At 42.0% G+C, this 22,710-nt stretch overlaps 1 protein-coding gene across 2 annotated transcripts in view; it reads right to left on the reverse strand.

The window, feature by feature from the left end:
* Positions 1-295: 295 nt before the first annotated feature.
* LOC146801345 (T-lymphocyte activation antigen CD86-like) overlaps positions 296-22,710 on the reverse strand; it is a 275,628-nt gene continuing 253,213 nt past the window's right edge. Inside the window, exons 6-7 of one of the 2 annotated variants that reach the window (XM_085621003.1) lie at positions 15,625-15,710; positions 296-783 (exon numbers count right to left, since the gene is read on the reverse strand). In XM_085621003.1, coding sequence (XP_085477129.1) covers positions 15,667-15,710 — 44 coding nt within the window. In that variant the 3' untranslated portion in view covers positions 296-783; positions 15,625-15,666. The remainder of the gene's footprint in view (positions 784-15,624; positions 15,711-22,710) is intronic. The other variant, XM_085621004.1, reaches the window with a different exon arrangement.

Raw genomic sequence — 22,710 nt, forward strand, 5'->3', positions numbered from 1 at the left:
TGTGCTGGAGCAGTGTGATGTGGCATTGACATGACCTCCCAGCCATCCTCTTCTACAGCACTGAAATACAGATATCACTTCACCCACTAGTTGCCCTGGTCTGGAGCAGTTATGGGAATATGGCATGGGCTCCTAGCCGCCCCATGCTGGAGCAGTCTGATGGTGTTAGGATGTAGCCCTCTAGCTGTCCTCTTTAGAGCGCTGAGATGTGGATATGTGATGTTCTAGCTGCCCTGTCCTCAAGCAGTGTAGGAAGGATATGACATGATGTTATAATTGAAGTAGCTGGTTCCAGTAGGTTACAAGATGTAGATTTATTGAAGAAGATATCTCTTAGGTTACAGGTTAAATATACACTCATCAACATTCCACTACATCACACACACCCTGGCTGAGCAGCAGGGACCTCCTGACTGTGTTCCAGAGTAGTCTAACGTTGACACAGCCTGCCTGGCGTCCTCAATGTTCTGTTCTCCTGCAGCACGGGGAGAGGCATCTGTGCAGTCCCGAGTAGGTCTAAGAAGGTGTCGAGGATTGCTGTCTTTGCAGTCCAGACCTGGATTGACGTGGGAAGTGTTCTAAGATGCTGAGAACTGGCAAAGCCATCGTGAAAGCATGTGTGGATGTTCAGGCAGCTCCTCCTATCTGAGGGCAGCAGCATCACTGTTCTCCCCCTGCCTCTCACTTAAATCCCCAGGAAGCTCTTTGCATTTTCTGTACAGGAATGGTTGATTGACAGTTGCCACAGTAGGTTTCATAGGGTGACTTCTTCAGTGCTGTTATCTGAAAATACAAACACCAACACACAAATCCAGGAGTTAGCGAGTGAATACTAATAAAGCAGACATTAACTCATGCACTGACAGACCTACATATACACATTACGACAGACAGACAGACATATCAACACGCGAATAAAAGATAAACAAGCAAAACCTGAGAAAACTGAGAAAGACATACACACACTGACTAACACACAGAGGTGACTGAGACACACTTCTTGAAAGCAAGGTTCTAAACATTCAGGCCCAAGTTTTAGTTATTATAGTTACAATTGTGTCATTGTGGGCCTTGCATTAATTTTGTGTGCACATCTGCATTTCGTGTGAGTGCAACGTTCACACAAACTATTTGAGGCACCACATTTCTGGGCAATACAGTACCTCAGATGCTCTACAGTAAGAAGGGTGTAGGAATCTATGGTAATCATTGTGGCATACTTTGTGTGGCCACCCTTATTAACCATAGCTGCAACACTGGGTCGCTGCTGGAGAGAGGAGGAGGGAAGTACGTGGGAGGGTCGAGAGAAGGGTAGAGAAAGTCAGAATGATATCTCCACCCACAGGGTCTTTGGGCCAGTAGCACTGGCTGCCCAGAATAGGGTCAGAATAGGTTAGTAAAGCCTGAGAGGTGAGGCTTAAGGTAGGATTAGGCAGGATGCAGGCATAAAGTTGTCCACTTCTGCTGGGTGGGCTCAGTAGCTGCTGAGCACCCTCCCACCCCAAGTTAGTGGGAATTGTTTTAGGTCATTGATAGTGTCTGAGTAACAGTAGTGGTGGTGGGGCTGTTTTTTTGACATTGTTTTGGCTTTTGAAGGCTTTTCTTACATTACCGGCCTTTTCTCAAGGCTAAAAGTGGTAGGTTAACTTTGGTGATACAGGTCAGAAGTCTAAAGGGTTGCTACTATAGGGCAGATACAGGCAAAAGAACGGTCTAAAAAGGGGGAATGAGAATTGGCGTGCCGCCAAAGGGTAACTACTAATATAGACACATGGATGTCTGATTCCTTAACTTATGCCAGCGTTTATTGTGAAAAATATCCAGACAGGATGGTGGCTCTCTTTAAGTCCATTGATGTTATCTGCAGGGACAACTAAATTTATGAGGGCTTTGCTTGGTTGTGTTAGAACTAGGTTATCCTCTTTTAAGTTTACTTCTATAATAACTGATAGAAACCCACCAAAAGGAAAACAGACCTTTTCAGTGTAAACATGCAAACACTGATGAACACCTGCACAACCACAAGCTAAAATGCAATTCAAAGGAAAGTGAAAGAGAGTGAGCCATTTTAATTTATTACTGAATGGGCCAACACAGTGTAACTTTATCATACATGTTAGCAGCGAGACGCACTGGTAGAAGTTTATTCTACTTGCATGTTTAGGTCTCGCCTGGCGTTAGCAGCGCATGCGTTACTAACGCCAAGCGAGAGCTTCTTGGAATCGATACGGTTTCAGAAGCTTTCAGAAGCTCCACCCATCTTTTTCATTCGCTGGCGTCATTCTCCATGCTAAACGCTGGCTCATGATTGAAAAGGAGGCTTCTTAGTCCCTCCTGGTTACCGCCTTGTCCACTTTGGCCCCGCCCACCGGGATTGGATCTTTTACTCCGTGGCATCACACAGTGTCTTCTAATTACTCTGTGAGCACATTTTTTTTAAAAGCACTGCCTGCAATGTACATTGGCGCATTACTGACCCCCACTCCCCTTACTCACCCCATATGCCAGGGTGAATCACTTCATTTGCGTCTGGTTCTGCATGCATCACATGAAACTGAGAGCTTCTGTGTAGGCATATTTTACATACAGGAGCTGTGTTTAGGAAATGAAGCCCTCTTTAAAACGTGCTGTCGAATCCAAACAAATTCATGTAGGATGGGAACTAATAATGTGCTACGTCACATGATCCCATATGCTTAGCCTACATTTTAAAACAAACTATGAGCAAACCTTATGCCGTCTTCTGCCGTAGATGAAATAATGCGGGAAGAAAACGCGCTAAACCCTGTTCTCTATGTGCGCTGGATCTACCTCAGTATAGCACATGAGAGGAATGTCGCAAGTAAAAGGCACGCCGGGGCAACGCTAAAAGGTGTATGTGGCGGGGTTGGTGTCGGCATTATGAACAATGCAGATAGCAAGATAAGGGTCTACACGTGTATGAGCAACGACACGATTTTCAGCACTTTCATTTGCCAGTCTCCTTCACCACCCCCCGCACACACACACAAAAACCTAATGCAATTTAGTCACTGCCAACAATAGATTAGAATTAGTGACCCAGGAATGTAAAAATAGCAGGCACGAAGCTGCGGAGTGGAGTGCAAGTAAAGGATTAACCATTTTCACGGGGTGCCCTGTGTGTACGTATGTGTGGGTGGGTGATGCAGCAGGGCACGCTATAAAAAGTTTAACGTAAATTACGTTTAAAGTCAAACCAAGTGGGAGAGGAACCCTCATTTTGATGGGGAGTTCCCTTTTCGGTGTCTCCCTCCTCCGTGATGCTACTCCCTGGAACAACTTCCATTACACAGGGGCTCTAAACTCCGCACTGCTGGCCTCTGGGAGAGGTTTGTTCGACTTTGTATTTAAAGTAACACTCCACAAGCGGATGAGGGAACTCCGCTGTGTGTTCTTTTCTTGTGAATTTGTTGGACTATTTGAGAGACGACACACTCACTGCACATAATATCCACCCTTTTGAAACACAGAGTTGACCAAATGCAATTGTTTCCTCATCTTCTCACTTATGCATACAATAATGTATTTCTGCGCTGACCTCAGTGTTTTTTTCTAGGTGACGTTGTTGATAGCATAGGGTTAACTCCATTGTATTTCAATGTCTCGCCAGTGGTAAGCGTTATATATATTTTCGAACATTACTCGTATGGGTAGAAGAGCATAGGAAACAATAACAAGCATTGAAAATGCAATAGGTCTCGCCTTTGATTAAGTTAAAGCCATTTGCTTTGCTAATGGTATTGTATAGCAAAGCAAATGGCTTTAACTTAATGAAAGGCGAGACCTATTGCATTTTTAATGCTTGTTTTGTTTAGGGATGTCACTAAAATATTGTTCTTCTTCCTTTTATTTCCTCCAGGTTCGTATGCTTGGATTAATGTTGGGGGTTTAGAGGAATGTTTTGGGTCTGCTCTAATTATTTTACACATTGTAGAGAAACTGAGAATATTATCTTTTGGCAGTGTTTAATTTATTCACTGATTGACTGGATGACTCAAAACATTCTTGCCAATATGTACTATCACATTTACACACAGGCAGAATAGGTAAAACCCCTTGCTACATCACCCCCCTTTCATGTCAGAATTTATAGCTTGTCACCTGCCAAACACCCCGGGCTTTAAACATTCAATGCAATGTGTAGTGATATGTACCTGTGAAGAGAGTAATGTCACCACGCACAAGAGATAGTGGTGAAAACATGATACAAGCCTTTCTACATACAAGTGATGGAGCAGGTATTGCAAAATTTTGTATACCTCCTCTATTTTGAATGAAAGTATTAATTGAATAACCTACTTATTATAATTTACTAATTGTGTGCTGTGGTATATTAAAACGAAACAATTTTGCATACACAAATTACAAGTGGGAACTTTCTATTTGCATGGCAAAATAACTAATAACGAAAATGCGTACACATATTAATTGTAGTATATATGGTTATTAGGATATCGCATGATTTATGTTGCTTTTGTGACGTTTGCATCTTCGTGGAGGACGGTAAAGGTGAATATATTGCTTTAAATGTCGCTATATGATAGGAAAATATTAATATATAAAGGGATTGGTGAGGGTATAACATTAGAAGCATCATTTAATTGCATTCATTACTCTTTTGTGTTTTTTTCGCTTAAGTTGACAATGGTGGCCTATCCAAACATGGCGCATAACATGGAGTTCAGAAGTGGCCACCGTCTTGTGAAGCGCGAACTCTACTGCGCAGAATCGGGTGGCTCCGTGATTCTCCACATAACCTATTCCACACTGTATCCGGTCAAGGATAGGATCTTGGTGGACTGCCAAGACCCCGGACGGTAGAAACTGGTTTAAATGAATAATAGATTATACAAATAAAATCCAAAACTTTGCTACACCAAGTCAGGGACATCACTGGAAATTAATCGGCAAAACCCATGTGAAGACTAACGGACAAAAATCGGATGATTTATGATTATCCAATCATTGACTGTCTCCGCCTAGAAATGTTTCATTTTATCCCAAAATTTATTATAAAAAGAGTAGTAGAATAGAGCTATTCGGCATTTTCGGTGGTTACTATGACCACACACCCTCTTTGACCCAACAGGCAATGACAGATGCTGGCACGACTTCTGGTCCTTTGGCGATCTTTGGGACTGTAACGTGCTGAGCAGTGGACTTTCGGACTTTGAGCCTTGGCCTGCTTCATTTGGACAATTGATGACAAAATTTGGTTATGCAGAGCCAATGAATTAGAGAAACCCCAGATAGCCAGAATAGGTAACTATGATGTTCTGCAATTTAAATAAATTGATCTAAAAATTCTAAATTTTGATGAGACAAATGCTAACTTTGATTACAATGAAATTTTAGATAAACAAATATTATTTAACAAAAAATATGAGTTTGTGGTTCTTCGTTAAAGAGAATAAAGGATTCTGGGTCTTAAATGTGTTTTAGCTGGTTCTAAATCACCATCAACCAATCCAACTAATTGGTCCAATCGACCAAGTGGGCGGAGTGCCTTGATGTTTAGGATTAGGAATCTATAGGTGGCGAATGTTAATATATATTCTGTAAAATAACTTTTCTCCCCTTTAGGTTATAAGGTATTCCCCCACATGTCCAGCGCTTGAATTGTTTATCCCTCCTGTGTGCAGACTTGTGAATGATGATATATGAGAGTTGGTGTTATGGGGCCCCACCAATGAATGCATGTATGAATGAGCAGAGTGTGATAGCGGGTCTGCGGCATAGGGAGTATATCTGTATATTTCCCTTGAGTCCCAATCTTGCGCTGGATCAGTTTTTCTGGTAGCAGAGTTATGGTTGTATTGCTTTGGTTTGGTGATTATTGCTTGTAGATTGCTTATTGATTATTGATTATTGATTGTGATTGCGGATAAGTATTGGTTTATGTATTAACACTCAATGTTGAGTCACGTTGCGTTCTATGTTGTTTGACGACTTCTGGGATGTAGGGAGTCGAAAGTTTGTAACGATTCCGTAGTAGGGCAGAGGTAAGCGCTGCTCTCGGGAAAGACAAGATTATTGTTATCCTGTAGGTACACGGGGAAAACGTGTGACAATTGGAGTTGCACGACGCATTGTCTGGGTTCGATTAGGTAACATCGTCGTGTGTTGCCATTAGGGACATTTCTGTATGAGAGAAATGTATGGTAGCGAAGGTCATCTGTGAAATTTTGGTTTTAAGTACCAGGAGTCTAAAAGGCACTCTGATTACGCGTATCACTGAAAAGGTAATAGGTGTTCTCTAAGCTTGAAAGAAGGATAAAGTGCTAGTTTATTAACGAGTGTAATAATTCTGTAGTAGGGCAGAGGTAAGCGCTGCTCTCGGGAAAGACAGGATTCTGTATGAATGAACTACATTTTCCGTATAAAAGTGCGTAAATGAAATAGCATTCAGGTTAATTGTGAAACTCTGGTTTTATTTCTCAGGAGCAGAGCGTCTCCAACAGGTGTCTTAATTCTAGAGAAACGGTTAGCTAATGCTTGTTAGAAGAGTAAGGTAGAGGGAAGTGCTACTTTATCAACGGATGTAACGATTCCGTAGTAGGGCAGAGGTAAGCGCTGCTCTCTGGAAAGACGGAATTCTTGTGAAAAAGGTCAGAACTATCCTTTTGTTAGTGAAACAGATAATGGTGGCGTTTTTATGTCGTTACTAACAGAATTTTGAGTAAAGAAGTGTAAGAAAAGCTTACCGATAAATTTTGTAAAGGAGGGGTCAGCAGAAGCAGGAGCAGAGAAAAAAAAAAGCTGACGTCAGAAAGATCGCGCTGGGATTGGCCAGTAAGTAAGAAACGTAGACGCTCCTGATTGGTGCGGTAGTGTACACCGCGCGAGGAGTGGAGAATTACAGGGTGACGTAGACGCTCCTGATTGGTGCGTTAGTGTGAGTCGCGCTGGGATTGGAGATTTGCAAAGGTGACATAGACGCTCCGAATTGGTGCGTTAGTGTGAGTCGCGCTACAATTGGATAAAACAACAGAATAGTTGTAGAAGAAATCTAGCGATACACGAAAAAAGACAACATGATGTATTATGATCCACCAGAAAAAGAGAAAAAGTCCTGGTTTGGAAAGATCAGGAGTTTATTTAAAAAAGACACACTGATTGTGACTAGGGAGGGACAATTGCTTCCTCCACCGACAACGCTCGCATCCTTCATGGTTGCGAAATATGGTTATCATACATGTATTTGGTTGGACAATTGGGCAAAGTATACAAAAGATGATGGAGTTTTGGCTTTTCCAGAACATGGTTCATTTAATTTAGCAGTTTTGCGAAATTTGCGGGAAAGAATGATGAATTTAGAACCAAGACCTAGACCTACTCAGTTTGAAGCATTGACAGAATGGGAAGACAAGATGCATGACAGAGAAAGGCAGCGAAGTGGCGGGAGGTACAAGTATATGTTTGGTAGGTCGTATGGACAGGAGAATCATGATGATAGAATGAGGAGAGGGCGAAGCACAAATATGACTGATGGTTTGTTCCCTGTTAAAAATATTGAAGAGATTAGTAGTAGAAAATGTATGGAAAAGAGAAATAATATAGAATCAGGAGGGTACGGTGTGCATGAGTCAGGGGATGATGTTCTTGATGACATGTTTTATAAAAATCCACCCCGTATCAATCAGATTCCACCTTGTGACACCAAGTGCCCTGATAAAAGAGACACCACGGAGTATAACGTTTGAATCAATACCACAGGAGGTAGGAAAGAATAATCCCTTTAGAGAAATAGAGAAAAATCAATCTGGTAAGATGACTAATGAAAATTCAACTGAATTAGCGAAGACAACCTTGGAGTTAACTGAAAAGATTAGAGAATTAACTAAAAACTTGGAAGCCGTAACTGTTTCTGTGACTATAGGACCTGTAAGGCCTATATTTGATAAACAGAAGGATAGTGAGCATTGTCTGACGATTCCTTACAACAGTAATAAACAAAACGAAATGCAAAGAAAGGGTTCAGATGAGAATCCATGGAGACAAACAGTAGGTATTTCAGAACAAAGTACGCCTAAAAACCTGACAGTAAATCATAGTTTAGTAGATAGAATAATAATGATGACAGAATCAGTCCAGGGTCACCAAAAGATTCAGAACAAACCAGAAATTAGAGAAATCCCGTAGGTCCTACTTCAGAAGAACTAAGTGAATGGTTGAGGAGCTTACAACGAAAAGATGCAGCAACGCAACCTTTAGATGTGGCCAAGTTAAAAATTGTCTTAGAAGAATTAATAGTAGGGACTATTCCCATGGAAAAATTGAAGTCATATCAAGATGAGGAGTTATTGTTTCTGTGTAAAAGTATAACATGGAGAGCAAGAAATTTACATGAGAGATTAGAGGAAGTAGCAAATGAAATGGGTATCGACTTTGAAAAGGTAAAGTCTTTACACAAACCATACCGAGTAGATTTTTCCGAAAAAGATATTGAGAATCTGAATACTACAGGACGAACAACACAGATTAAAGACTTAATCATTTTGCGAAGAAAATGGGGAGATGTAGATAAATAGAAAAGTAGGTGGTTCCGGAAACGAGATGATGCAACAGACAAAACGTTTGCAGCTTTCCCAGTAAGAGAAAAGGAAAAGGTAGTAACTGAATGTCCCATGAGAGAGATTCCAGGGGGAGGCTATGTACACTTCCCATGGACCAGACAAAATATTTTGTCATTTACCAATGATTTCCCTCGACTTCGAAAAAAGCCAGTCGAGTGGTATCGACACGTTTGTGAAAATATCAAAAGTATTATGGATCGATTTGAATAGTCTATTTGATATAATTGTACCAGCAGATTTATGGGCAGAATGTAAGATTACCATAAAATGGCCTACACAAGAATACCCTAGGGACCCAAAAACAGGTGCCCCTGATCCCGAAGTGATGAGAAAATACGAACAAGTAATTATCTTTCTGAAAAACAAAGTACCTCCTAAAGAAACTGATTGGGTAAAAATTGATAGAACTCATCAGGAAGCAAAAGACTCAGTACATGCCTATTATGAAAGGTTGATTCTTGCCTTTAAGCAGTTTAGAGGTGATGAAAATTTAAGTGAAAAAGATTTGAGTCATTTTGTATATCGATTTGTAGATGGGTTGCGACCAGAAGTAAGTGAAATGATTAAACAACATACAGTGGACTGGCAGAATAAAAAGATAGATGAAGTACTGAGACATGCAAAATACTTTAGTGATGAAATTGAGGCAAAACAGAGTAAATTAAAAGAGGAAGCCATGTGGGCTCAAGTAAAGGTGGCAGAAAGACAGGAAGCTCAATTGATTGAGCAGATGAATGGTACAGGTATGAAATCAAAATTTAATAGTGGAAAAGGAAAAGGACAATTTAATATAGAAGAAGCCAAAAAGAAATGGCCATGTCATAATTGCGGAAGAATAGGGCATTGGAAATCCGAGTGTAAATTTCCCCGAGTGCTAATGGTGACAATGCATCACTGAATTCACAGGTGCAGAAAGAGGTGAGTTGTCAACCACAGCGACAGCAGCAGGTTGTTGCCCAACAGAATCAGGCGCCAAAACCGCCTTTTCCACAGAACGTAAATCCTCAGAAATACAGTAATGAGACAGGATTCTACAACGAAGGACAGGTAACTAAGCTGCCGCGCGCTAGTGCTGTTTCGCAGTATTGGCTACAATGCGATGAGAGTGAGTCAGAAGAAAGCTATTGACGGTGCCGAGGGGAGGAAGAAGAGCGCGTACTTGGCGCAACTCTAGAAGTAGACCAGACAGGCACTTTTGTGGATGGAAAGGTAAATGATGAAAACATTACTTTCCTTGTAGATACTGGTGCTACTCGTTCAACTGTTAGGTCAGCTCATGTTAAAAATCTTCCTCTCCCGGACGAAACAATCCAAGCAGTTGGAGTATCCAACAGATAGATAAAAACGTATCTCAGTGAACCAGTTGAAGTTAACATAGGGAAATTTTCTGAAATGCACCGCATTGTTGTGTGCGATTCAAGCCCTGTAAATTTATTAGGGAGGGATTTGCTGTGCAGGATGAATTGCACAATATTTTGTACTCCTGATGGAATAACCTTTGAGACTCCTGATGAGGATGTGTTGTACAAAATGACAATAGCTAATATGGAATCTGAAGTTACTGAGGCATTTACTGTATTTGATCTCAAGAATTGAAAAAGACAGTAAAAACAGAGGTATGGGAATTCACAGGAGAAGATGTGGGATTGATGAAAAATTTAGATCCCGTAAAAATTACTGTAAAGGAAGGAGTGAGTTACCCAAATATTCCACAGTATAAATTGACACCCGAGATAATTACTGGAGTCACACATATAATCGAGAAAATTATTAAGCAAGGTATACTGAGAGAAATAATGAGTAGTCCATGTAATTCACCAATTATGGGTCTAAAAAGCCTAATGGAACTTTTAGAATAGTACAAGACCTAAGAAAAGTAAACAAAATAGTTGTATCATGCTGTCCCATCGTACCAAACCCATCTGTAATTTTGTATCAGATTCCTCATGATGCAGAGTGGTACACAGTAATTGCATTGCATCCTGACAGTCAACAAATGTTTGCGTTCCGATTTGGTGAACGTATCTTGGCATGGTGCCGAATCCCACAGGGGTACACAGAGAGTCCCTCAATATTTAATCAGATATTGAAAAAGTCTTTAGAAAATTTAAAAATGCCTGAAAGTTCAGTTCTGGTACAGTACATAGATGATCTGCTTGTGGCATCAAGAACTCAAGAAGCTTGTGTAGTGGACACCATAGCATTGCTGAATCATTTGGCAGATAGAGGACTTAAAGTATCCCCATCAAAATCGCAATTCTGCCAGAAGGAAGTACAATATTTAGGCCACAAAATTGAAAAAGGACTGAGGAAAGTGATTGCAGATAGAATCAAGATAATAAAAGAAATGAGAGCCCCAATGACGCAAAGAGAAGTGAGAATGTTTCTTGGAATGGTTGGATATTGTCGTCAGTGAATAAGTAGCTTTTCCCTGATTGCAAAAGATTTGGTACATTGAACAAGAAGTAATGTAAAAGAGCCCATTGAATTAGATAAAGAAGAATTGGCAGCTTTTAAACAATTGAGAGACAGTTTGTGTGAAGCACCAGCACTTGGCATGCCTGACTATGAGAAGGAGTTTGAACTCTATTGCAGTGAAAGAAATGGATGTGCACTTTCTGTGTTAATACAGAAGCATGGTAAATTGCGAAGACCAATTGCATATTGCTCAGCTATATTAGACCCTGTAGCTATAGCATTACCTGGTTGTTTGAAAGCTGTAGCAGGCACTTGCAAGAGTTTGGAACAAAGTGAAGGAATTCTGATGGGATATCCTTTGAGAGTATTTGTACCACACGATGTGGCAATCCTTTTAACAAGGAGCCGTACCCAGTTCATGGCGCACAGTCGTCTGACTAAATATGAGAAAGTTATCCTAGGTGCAACAAATGTGAGCCTAGTGAGATGTCTGAATGTGAATCCTTCAACTTTGTTACCTGATGCTGAGAATGTGGAAGTCAGAGATGATGTGGATCATGACTGTTTGGAAGTACTTGATTTTTGTACCAAACCACGTCCTGATATAAAAGATGTACCCTTGACAGAAAGTGATTATGTGATGTTTGTGGATGGATCATGTTTGAGAACAGATGAGGAAATTCTGAGTGCAGCATATGCAGTATGTACGGTAGATTCTGTATTGGAATCATCGTGTCTGAAAGGAGTAAAATCAGCCCAATTTGCTGAACTATTTGCATTGACAAGAGCATGTAAGTTGGGAAAGAATGTGAGAGTGACTGTGATAACCGATAGTCAATATGGCTTCGGTGTAGTGCATGATTTTGGCCAAATTTGGTCCCAAAGAGGATTTTTGACATCAAGTGGAACTCCTATAAGGAATGCTGAAGTGATTGGACAATTGCTTGAGGCGAGACAGCTGCCTAAACAGTTAGCTGTTGTGAAGTGTGCAGCACACACAAAATCCAGCGATTACATATCAGCTGGCAATCAGTTAGCCAAGGATATGGCTCAATCTTGCGCACGAAATCAGAATTCTATTAATATGGGAAGAGAAAGAGAAATGAATTCATGCCCTTTGTTGTTTACTAACACTGAATACATGGGAGGAAGTAAGGCAGCTACAGGAAGAAGCAGGAGATGAGGAAATGAGACAGTGGGTAAAAGCAGGATGTGCACCAAGAGAAACAGATCATGTGTGGGTTTATCGGGATGGAAGACCAGTTATGCCTGATAGCATGGTGTCTACCATGGCACGGATGTATCATGGACAAGCACATGTAGGAAGAGACTAAATGATCAGACTTTTTAAACAGACATGCTACAATGCAAAATTTAGACTTGTAGCTGAAAATCTTTGTCAGAGATGTCTTATATTTCAGCAGTTCAATCCAGGAAGAAAAACAGTGGTAAGTCTGGGAACGATAGGTCGGGAAGGGGGACCATTCACCAGAATGCAGATTGACTTCATTGAAATGCCCCCCTGTAACAGGTTGAGGTATGTTTTAGTGATGGTCTGTCTGTTCTCAAGGTGGGTGGAAGCATACCCAACGAGAAGAAGTGATGGAATTACAGTAGCCAAGCTATTATTGAGAGAGTTCATTCCTAGGTTTGGTTTTCCAGTCACAATTGAGTCAGATAGAGGAAAACATTTCCATAATGAAATCATGAAGTTAATTTGTGAAGCGTTGAATGTACAACAGAAACTACATTGTGCCTATCGCCCAGAGGCTTCTGGTGTAGTGGAACAAGTAAATGGCACCATTAAAAACAGATTGGTAAAAATGTGTTGAGCCACAGGTTTGAAATGGCCTGATGTCTTGCCTCTGGTACTCATGACTATTAGATCTATTCCAGATAGGAATACAGGTCTGAGTCCCCATGAAATTGTCATGGGAAGAGCAATGCGACATGTTTTCATACCAGTCAACAAGCTGTTGCCTATATCTGATGACTTGGGTGCCGATCACGATCCGGTAAAAAAATTCCCCGTGCGACTCGTATCCGGTCTTTTTACCGTACGAATCGTACAAGTGCCGTACGAACTGGCAAACACGATTCGCATGGGAAAAAGACCATACGAATCGCATTGGGAATAATTCCCCACACGTCCTCGGGTCGGAAAAAGTGTCCGACACGTCCTCGTACGATTTACCGTACAAACGTGAAAAGCGAAGTCCGACCGGGGAATCACGATCCGTCCCGGGCGTCCGAATGTACAACCGTATGGTTAAAAGACCGTCCGCACCGAACTCCTATAACAACCATGGAGACGTCCAAACAGGTGCCCGGTACGTGCCGTACCCCCCCCAGCCCCCGCATGTACGCGCCGTACCCCCCCCCCAGCCCCCGCATGTACGCGCCGTACCCCCCCCAGCCCCCGCATGTACGCGCCGTACCCCCCCCAGCCCCCGCATGTACGCGCCGTACCCCCCCCAGCCCCCGCATGTACGCGCCGTACCCCCCCAGCCCCCGCATGTACGTGTCGAACCCCCCGTGTATGTACACCCGAGTACGTTCGAGTCGTACCCCCACCCGTGTATGTACACCCGAGTACGTGTCGAACCCCCCCGTGTATGTACACCCGAGTACGTGTCGAACCCCCCGTGTATGTACACCCGAGTACGTTCGAGTCGTACCCCCACCCGTGTATGTACACCCGAGTACGTGTCGAACCCCCCCGTGTATGTACACCCGAGTACGTGTCGAACCCCCCGTGTATGTACACCCGAGTACGTTCGAGTCGTACCCCCACCCGTGTATGTACGGTGCGTACCCCCAGCGCTACGCGCGGGGGTACGACTCGAACGTACTCGGGTGTACATACACGGGGGGGTTCGACACGTACTCGGGTGTACATACATGGGGGGGTTCGACACGTACTCGGGTGTACATACACGGGGGTTCGACACGTACATGCGAGGCTGGGGGGGGTACGGTGCGTACATGCGGGGGCTGGGGGGGGTACGGCGCGTACATGCGGGGGCTGGGGGGGTACGGTGCGTACATGCGGGGGCTGGGGGGGGTACGGCGCGTACATGCGGGGGCTGGGGGGGGTACGGCGCGTACATGCGGGGGCTGGGGGGGGTACGGCGCTTACCGGGCCACCTACTCTGGTCGTTTCGCGCCGTAGTTCGCATTTGCGGCACTTTTTGTGTGCCGTGAAAATATTGCCGTCCGGACTGCTGTCGGTTCGAATCGTAATTCCTGGGTCGTGAAACGCTGCCTAGAAGCGTCCCGACGTCACGTCGCAGCATTCCCGGATCACATTCGTATGCATATTTTCGTCGGTCGGTGTTTTTTACGATTCGTACGGAAATGGTGTTTCCGTGCGAATCGTAATTCCATGTTTGTAATGTTTTACAACCGGGTACGAGTCGGACGGAGAATACACTCCGACCGACGGTTCGTACCCGGTTTTTACCGGATCGTAATCGGCACCTTGGTGTTGGATTATTGCAAGAGGTTGACTGACTCCGTTCATTCTGTGTTCCATCAGGTTGTATCGGATGCCACCACTCTTGAAAGGAAGCCATCTCATGATCTAAGCCCAGGGGACTGGGTGAGCATTAAAGTGCACAGAAGATGAAACTGTTTTGTTCCACGTTGGGGAAAACCACCTCAGGTGATTTTAACCACAACAACAGCAGTAAAATGTGCAGGAGTGAAGAACTGGATTCATGCTAGTCACACCTTGCGAATTCCAAACCCAGTGGATAACAAGGAGGGAGAATACTTCGAAGAATCAGACACAAGTTCTGAATCTGATACTGAAGAATCAAGAACAAGACAAATTCCTGAAAGGGGGGAAGCAGAACAAAATCCAGTTATTGCCCCAGAAAATCTTCCTTTAAGAAGAAAATTGCAGATTTCTGATACCAGCTCGGAATCAGACACCCAACCAGTACAAGCACATGAGAGTAGAAATACAAACAGAGAAGAGACTGTCCAAGAAATCCTTGGGAAAAAAGTTCCGAATTAAAGTTCAAGAGAAATTCCACCTGAAGTAAAAAAATTAGAGGGTAAGGTACCAGATACAGAGAGTGAGAGAGAAATTTTTGCGGAAGACCCCGAGGAGTTGTAGGGAATTCACACATCCAGTTAGGGGAAGGGGCAGTTAGTCAGCAGGAAGATCGTGTGGAAGAACCACGAGGAGGGACAGAAGTAGGTAATAAAAAAGAAGTGGTGGAAAGAAGAGCAGCTGAAAGTAAAAGTCAAGTTGGAACTGAATCAGGGGACAGTGATGAAGAAGTACCAGAAGGTCGAGTCCTGAGAAAAAGAGCATGGAGGACTGAGAAAAATGAAAAAGGAAGTAAGTTGAAAAGATCAGCAAGAGATGAAATTTGGCCAAACAAGATAAAGAGATTAAGATACAGATTTACATGAGTAAATTCATCTAGGGCTGAACAGGTGAATGAAGTGTCTAGCCAAGAGAAATTGAAAGGTGTGGAACAAACAACAGCAGAAGTAAAACCTAACCAGAAGTATAAGTCGCCGGAATGGTCATATGTGGCACTGCCTGAAATAAAAGAAGAGGCAGACAGCCAAGGGGATCTAGAGGTGACTGTACCAGGAGTGGTTGAGGAAGACGAAGAATCGGTAATCCTGAGAGTTATCTTGTCCGACATTGGAGAAGAGATGGATGTTCAGGAAATTCTGCAACAAGACAACGAAAGAAAAGTGAAAGACGATCAAATGCCAAACTGAGAATATAGAAGTGTTCAAATTGGAGAAACAATAAATTACCGGAAAAGACATAAAACAGAATAGAACCAAGTAGGTGCTTAGAGCCTTGGGTTAGACAAAACTAGTTGGGAAGTAGAAGAAGCTAAGTCAAAAGACACTGATCATTTTTCGAAATGGCAAACACAGAAAATAGAAAATCTAAATGTGTGTTCCTTAGAAGATGGTTCAAAATGTGTTGCTGTTGTACAGGATTACTAATGCTTCTGTGGAGTGCGTTGGCTCTAATGGTTTCATTTCAGGTTACACTAGAAACAATAGAAGGACATAGTGAGAATAAAACTAATGTAGAAAAGATTCAGAAGGTATATCCAACTAAAATAGATAAGAAATTATTTACATAAGGATAGGTCTATAACTGATTTTTCTAATAATGTATTTTCAAAATTACTATACGAATATGTAAAGACGATGGACATAAGGGACTGCTACGTCTGCATGCAGTTGCCTGCATCTGTATCTGAGCGAGTGACTTACCATCACCTCCCAGTAACATATGGAATAACATGTAGTGTACTAGCAAGTTTGTTTTACAAAATAGGGAAATTAGAATATTATTTTTCAGATGTAGATAATGTATTTTCACAAGTACCTGTAGTTAACACATTGAATAAAGTAAAACCTGCAAAAGTGTTAGGTGAATTTTTCTTAGAAACTAAAGAATTAACATTAGAGTTAATATTTAGAGAAAATCTAACTTGCAGTTTAAAGAAGGAGGAGAAGATATTCTTGGATATGGTTGAAGAAAGGAGATTAAAAATGCAAAAGAAAGTACCTGAGGGAAAAGAAGAAAAGACAGTCTGGGATGTTAAAAGAGAAAAACATTTGAAAGGAGAAGCTAGTCCAACAATGGCTTTAGATTGGCCTCGGAAAGGGAAGTTGTGTATTAGAAGGAATCAAACGGTATATGATAATTATTTTGTAGGCACAAGTGATTGCCATGATACTTATAGAATCATGGGTGGATGGGGATTTAAAAGGAGGAAATTATCCAGTTTTCCCTGGATTATATTTTATCTGCGGGAATAAAGCATATTATCAATTGCCAGATCACAGATCACATGTTATCTAGGCCTGGTTTTCCCAAAGATATTCCATGTGGGAAGAGGAAAAGATGGTGCACATGAGTTAGGTAATCAACTAACACGTAGGAAAAGAGAATCTTGGTCAGAAATTGTACGAGACATTTTTGGAGCGTTGATACCAGCAGTGGGAATATCTCTGAATGCACACAAAATTAGAAAACTATCAATAGTAGTGGATCGCTTGTCAACAAGCACCGCTGGAGGATTTTCATTGGTAAATACCGAAATGGTTGCCATGTGTGCCATGGTGATGCAAAATCGACTTGCCCTTGATATAATTTTGGCAAAAGAGGGTGGAGTCTGTGGAATGCTGAAAGTTCAACATTGTTGTACGTACATTCATGACGAAAGTCAAGATTTGAAGATGTACATTAAGAATATAACTGATTTGCATGAGAAAATTGTTACACTGGAGGTTGAAGGTATTTGGGAAAAGATTGGGAAACAGTTTTCTACTATTAAGAACTTTTTACTTAAACTAGGCAGTACCTTTATTGGTAAGATATTATTTCCATTGTGATTATTTTAGTATTAATTCTGAGACTAGGATGTTTATGTAGCAAGAAAAGAAAATTACGAAAACATCTAAAAAGAGAAACTTTAAGAAACCAAGAGAAAGAAAGAAAAGAAAGGGAATTGGAAGAAGTAGAATTAGAAGTGTGGAAAGACAATATGTATAGAAAAACAAGAGAAGAAGAGACAGGTGAAACAGTAATGTGATCTAATAAAAGGACTAATAGAATTGAATTCATTTCTGTTACAAAAATTTTCAAAATTTAAAGGTAGTGTGATGATGTTAAAAATCACCAAAGGGGGGATTGATGGAGCAGGTATTGCACAATTTTGTATACCTCCTCTATTTTGCATGAAAGTATTAATTGAATAACCTACTTATTATAATTTACTAATTGTGTTGCTGTGGTATATTAAAACTAAACAATTTGCATACACAAATTACACGTGGGAACTTGCTATTTGCATGACAAAATAACTAATAACTAAAATACGTACGCATATTAATTGTAGTATTTATGGTAATTAGATATCGCATGATTTATGTTGCTTTTGTGACGTTTGCATCTTCGTGGAAGACTGTAAAGGTGACTATATTGCTTTAAATGTCGCTATATGCTAGGAAAATATTCATATATAAAGGGATGAATGAGGGTATAACATTAGAAGCATCATTTCATTGCATTAATTACTCTTTTGTGTTTGTTTCGCTTAAGTTGACAATGGCGGCCTATCCAAACATGGCGCATAACATGGAGTTCAGAAGTGGCCACCGTCTCGTGAAGCGCAAACTCTACAGCGCAGAATCGGGTGGCGCCATGAACCTCCACATAACCTATTCCACACTGTACCCGGTCAAGGATAGGATCTTGGTGGACTGCCAAGACCCCGGACGGTAGAAACTGGTTTAAATGAACAATGGATTATACAAATAAAATCCGTAACTTTGCTACACCAAGTCAGTGACATCACCGGAAATGAATCGGCAAAACCCATGTGAAGACTAACGGACAAAAATCGGATGATTTATGATTATCCAATCATTGACTGTCTCCGCCTAGAAATGTTTCATTTTATCCCAAAATTTATTATAAAAAGAGTAGTAGAATAGGGCTATTCGGCATTTTCGGTGGTTACTATGACCACACACCCTCTTTGACCCAACAGGCAATGACAGATGCTGGCACGACTTCTGGTCCGTTGGCGATCTTTGGGACTGTAACGTGCTGAGCAGAGGACTTTCGGACTTTGAGCCTTGGCCTGCTTCATTCGGACAACTGATGACAAAATTCGGTTATGCAGAGCCAATGAATTAGAGAAACCCCAGATAGCCAGAATAGGTAAATATGATGTTCTGCGATTTAAATAAATTGATCTAAAAATTCTAAACTTTGATGAGACAAATGCTAACTTTGATTACAATGAAATTTTAGATAAACAACTATTAATTAACAGCAAATATGAGTTTGTGGTTCTTCGTTAAAGAGAATAAAGGATTCTGGGCCATATGTAGGTAGGGACCCATTTACCACTTCATAAATACCGAATTTTACCGATTCGGTATTTATGAAGTGGTAAATGATATGTAGGTAATGAGTCGGTAATATTTACCGATTCGGTAAAAGTCGGTAATTACCGAATCGGTATTTACCGATTCGGTAATGAGGCATACCTTCCCATTGATGGGAAGGTATGCCTCATTACCGAATCGGTAAATACCGATTCGGTAATGGGGGGAACACATGCAAGGGTGGCAGGGTGTCACATTGACACCCTGTTGCACCCCTGATTCGGCCATGTGTGCACATGTGGCACACATACATGCCCTAAGGGCATGTATGTCTGCCACATTGCACACTTCTAAGCACTTTAAAATGCTTTTCAACATCCATTCTTCATTTACCACCAACTATTAGTTGGTGGTAAATACCGACTCCAGAACACACCCACACACTCCCCCTACATCTCATTTTTGTATTCGGAATTTACCGAATCGGTAAAATTACCGAATCGGTAATTTTACAGATTCGGTAAATTACCGAATACAAAAATGATCCCCCTACATACCAAAAGCCAAAATACCGGTCGGTAACGGTATAATTACCGAAAATCGGCCGTTACCGACCGGTATTTGGCTTCCTACATGAGGCCCTCTGAGTCTTAAATGTGTTTTAGCTTGTTCTAAATCACCATCAACCAATCCAACTAATTGGTCCAATCGACCAAGTGGGCGGAGTGCCTTGATGTTTAGGATTAGGAATCTATAGGTGGCGAATGTTAATATATATTCTGTAAAATTACTTTTCTCCCCTTTAGGTTATAAGGTATTCCCCCACATGTCCAGCGCTTGAATCATTCATCCCTCCTGTGTGCAGACTTGTGAATGATGATATATGAGAGTTGGTGTTATGGGCCCCACCAATGAATGCATGTATGAATGAGCAGAGTGTGATAGTGAGTCTGCGGCGTAGGGAGGATATCTGTATATTTCCCTTGAGAGTCCCAACCTTGCGCTGGATCACTAACAAAATTCATCACTGCAAGATGTCCCATTGTTATGTGCGATACCTTCAGCTAATCCTGGCTCTTTACACACTGCACTTTACTGCTGGGGATTTTTAGCTCATAGTTAAATTTTTAACAACAAGCTTTCAAGTCCTGGTATACAATGTGATGTTTGTTGAAGGGTCAGGACTGACTTAAAGTAAGATATTTGCCATAGGACACTTGGCAGCTCTGAATGTCCATACAACAGCAGCGCCGCCTTAATGTAGTCAGGCAGAGAGTGCAGAACAGCAGTGGGGAGTATGCTTGAAGCATCGAGTCTCAGCAGGGGTGGTTCCTCCATAGGAGCATTGGGGGCTTTGCCCTCCCAAGCCCACCGAGTGCCCCCCATTGCCCTGTATTAAAAGTAAATAAATAAATATATTTACAAGTTTTTTGGGGGGGCCACAGCATTGTTTTTTCAGCCGGGTTGCAGGATCGGATGAGGTACAGCATGGAGGGGTGGGGCTTGTAATTGACATCAGCAAGCCATGACTCCAATGCAGCCTCAGGCTTACGTGGGGTGTTGACGCATAAACTCTCAAAGTGCGCATGTCAGGTTGGCCAGCTGCCTTTCTATGACGAGCCTGACATGCGCACCAGATGCCTCTCACCACCAGCACAATTAGTGACCGGGGGGGATCACAACCACAGCCCGAGGACTCCTAATGAGCGCTGGGTTTGCCTGACCAAGCCAATCCTGAGGCTGCTCTCATTTTATTTTGTTAACATAACAGCAAGAGAGCAGCCTCTGGATTGGCTAAGGTCATGTGTTAGACCTCTAGTATAGTGGTCTTGAACATGAGGCAGCAACGGGGGTGGGAAGATTCAGGTCCACCGAACAATGGCCAATCAGTGCATAGCTTTATTATGAAGCCATCCGGTGACGGGCCGTTTCTGTTTCTTGCTCCCTCCCTCTTTGTGTACTGCGGCAGTGGCGGCATTGTGCACGAGAGAGTGGCGGGAGAGAGGCCAGACGATTTCTAAACTTCCTAGCTCGGAGCTGCTGATCTAACTCCGCAGGCCGAAAGGCTGCAGTGGCACTCGGAGTCGGAGACACCACTGTGTAAAACAATAACAAAAGAGGTAAAAATATTTATGACTGACAGGATTCTGTGCATGTTTCCAGAAATGAGCTTTGGCTCAGTCAAACAGTCTGTGTGCTGACGCCAATGAGACATAAACGTCAAGGGTTTCGAAGCTTTGTGACTCACATCAGTAATAATAAGAGAATCGTATAATTACTATTGTAGCTTGTTTGAGGAAATTTTAATTAATTTTAATTAATTTTGATAATGTGCTTTCATCTGAGCTATGTTGGACTGTGTGACATGATCCCTGAAGCATTTTGGATGCCTGTTAAAAAAGAAATGTACACCTGATCTATTACTTACTGCGTCACACGAGTTAGAAAATGATGGCCAGAGCTAGGCCATCACAAACAAACACTCGACGTTTTAAAACTGCGGCCACACAAAGAGGTTAACATTTATCTCAGAGACTCATCATTGTCCAAATAAATTAGTTTTCTTGCAAAGATTGAATGCCTGGCAATGTTTCTGTCCTTGTCTGTCCAGCCTTTCATTATTCAGAGACTGGAGCTCGCCAGCATCTTCCTCACATGGCCCGACCAGTGCCACTAACAAGGGCTCTTTCTGTCTGCGTATATGTATTTATGTTGCAATCCCTGGCCGAAGGCAGCAGTCTGGGATGGTGAATAAAAAAATTCATACATATCGAAGCCTTAGTTCAGCTCGACAAATGACGAGTTCAACGGTGACTGCCGGAACGCCATGGAACAGTGCCTAGCTACGGTTTTAGCAATTGGCTTGTGCCCTGTCAGGTGATTTTAACTATGGTATGTTTGTGCAAAATTGCTTGAAAATGCACCATTTGCCCACTTTTTCTCCCAAATTTTCTCAGGGGGAGAAACCCCCCAGGCCCCTTATGACATTCATGCTCGCTCCGCTCACTCGTAGCTTAACACTTATCTGCAACTTTTACGCTCACCAATTTCAGATGTCACCAGCCGCCACTGAGTTTCAGTTGTCTTACAATGCTGGGCTACAAATGAATCTGGTGTAATTCAACATTTTAAATTTTTCACAAGGTACTTTACTGTTGGCAGGGTTAACCACTCAATAATGTCATAATATTCAATAAGGAATAGTTGAATGACCTTCAACTGCGTCCAGAAATTTGTTTATTTAAACATTTGAATATACCACTATTACATTTTTAATCCATTAATGGTACTGTAAATAGATTTTCTAGACATTGTAACATAGGTCCATTGGACACACTGCTAATGGAAAGACACTACATACCATGCATTGCTTCTCCGTTAAATTAAATATATGCACCATAACAATCACTGCAAAGAGGCATGCTTTTTAAACACTGGAAAAAACACCGTTTTTGTCTATTGTGGGGTGTTAGGCAGCGTAATAAACAATAATAAGCACTTATTTCAAAAGGTTTGGAATACACCGAGAAAACATCCCTAAAATCCACAAAAAACAAACACTGAAAAGAGGACAGTCAAGTTATTATGAGGAATATTGGGTTGAGCTTATACACGGACAAACCAAAGGGGAGGGGGGAAGCAAGCTGTGGTTGAAGTGGATGGACACAACTAGGCCAGCATTGGCAATACAAGGAACTGCCGATTTACCTACGCAGCAACGGCCCTTTCTGGGCTGCACGAACCAAGGACATGTGAGGGATTTTGGCAGAGGACAGGGTGCCAATATGGGGTCCGTTTGGGATTG

This window comes from Triturus cristatus, chromosome 8 (genome assembly GCF_964204655.1).
Source record: "Triturus cristatus chromosome 8, aTriCri1.1, whole genome shotgun sequence".
NCBI lineage: Eukaryota > Metazoa > Chordata > Amphibia > Caudata > Salamandridae > Triturus > Triturus cristatus.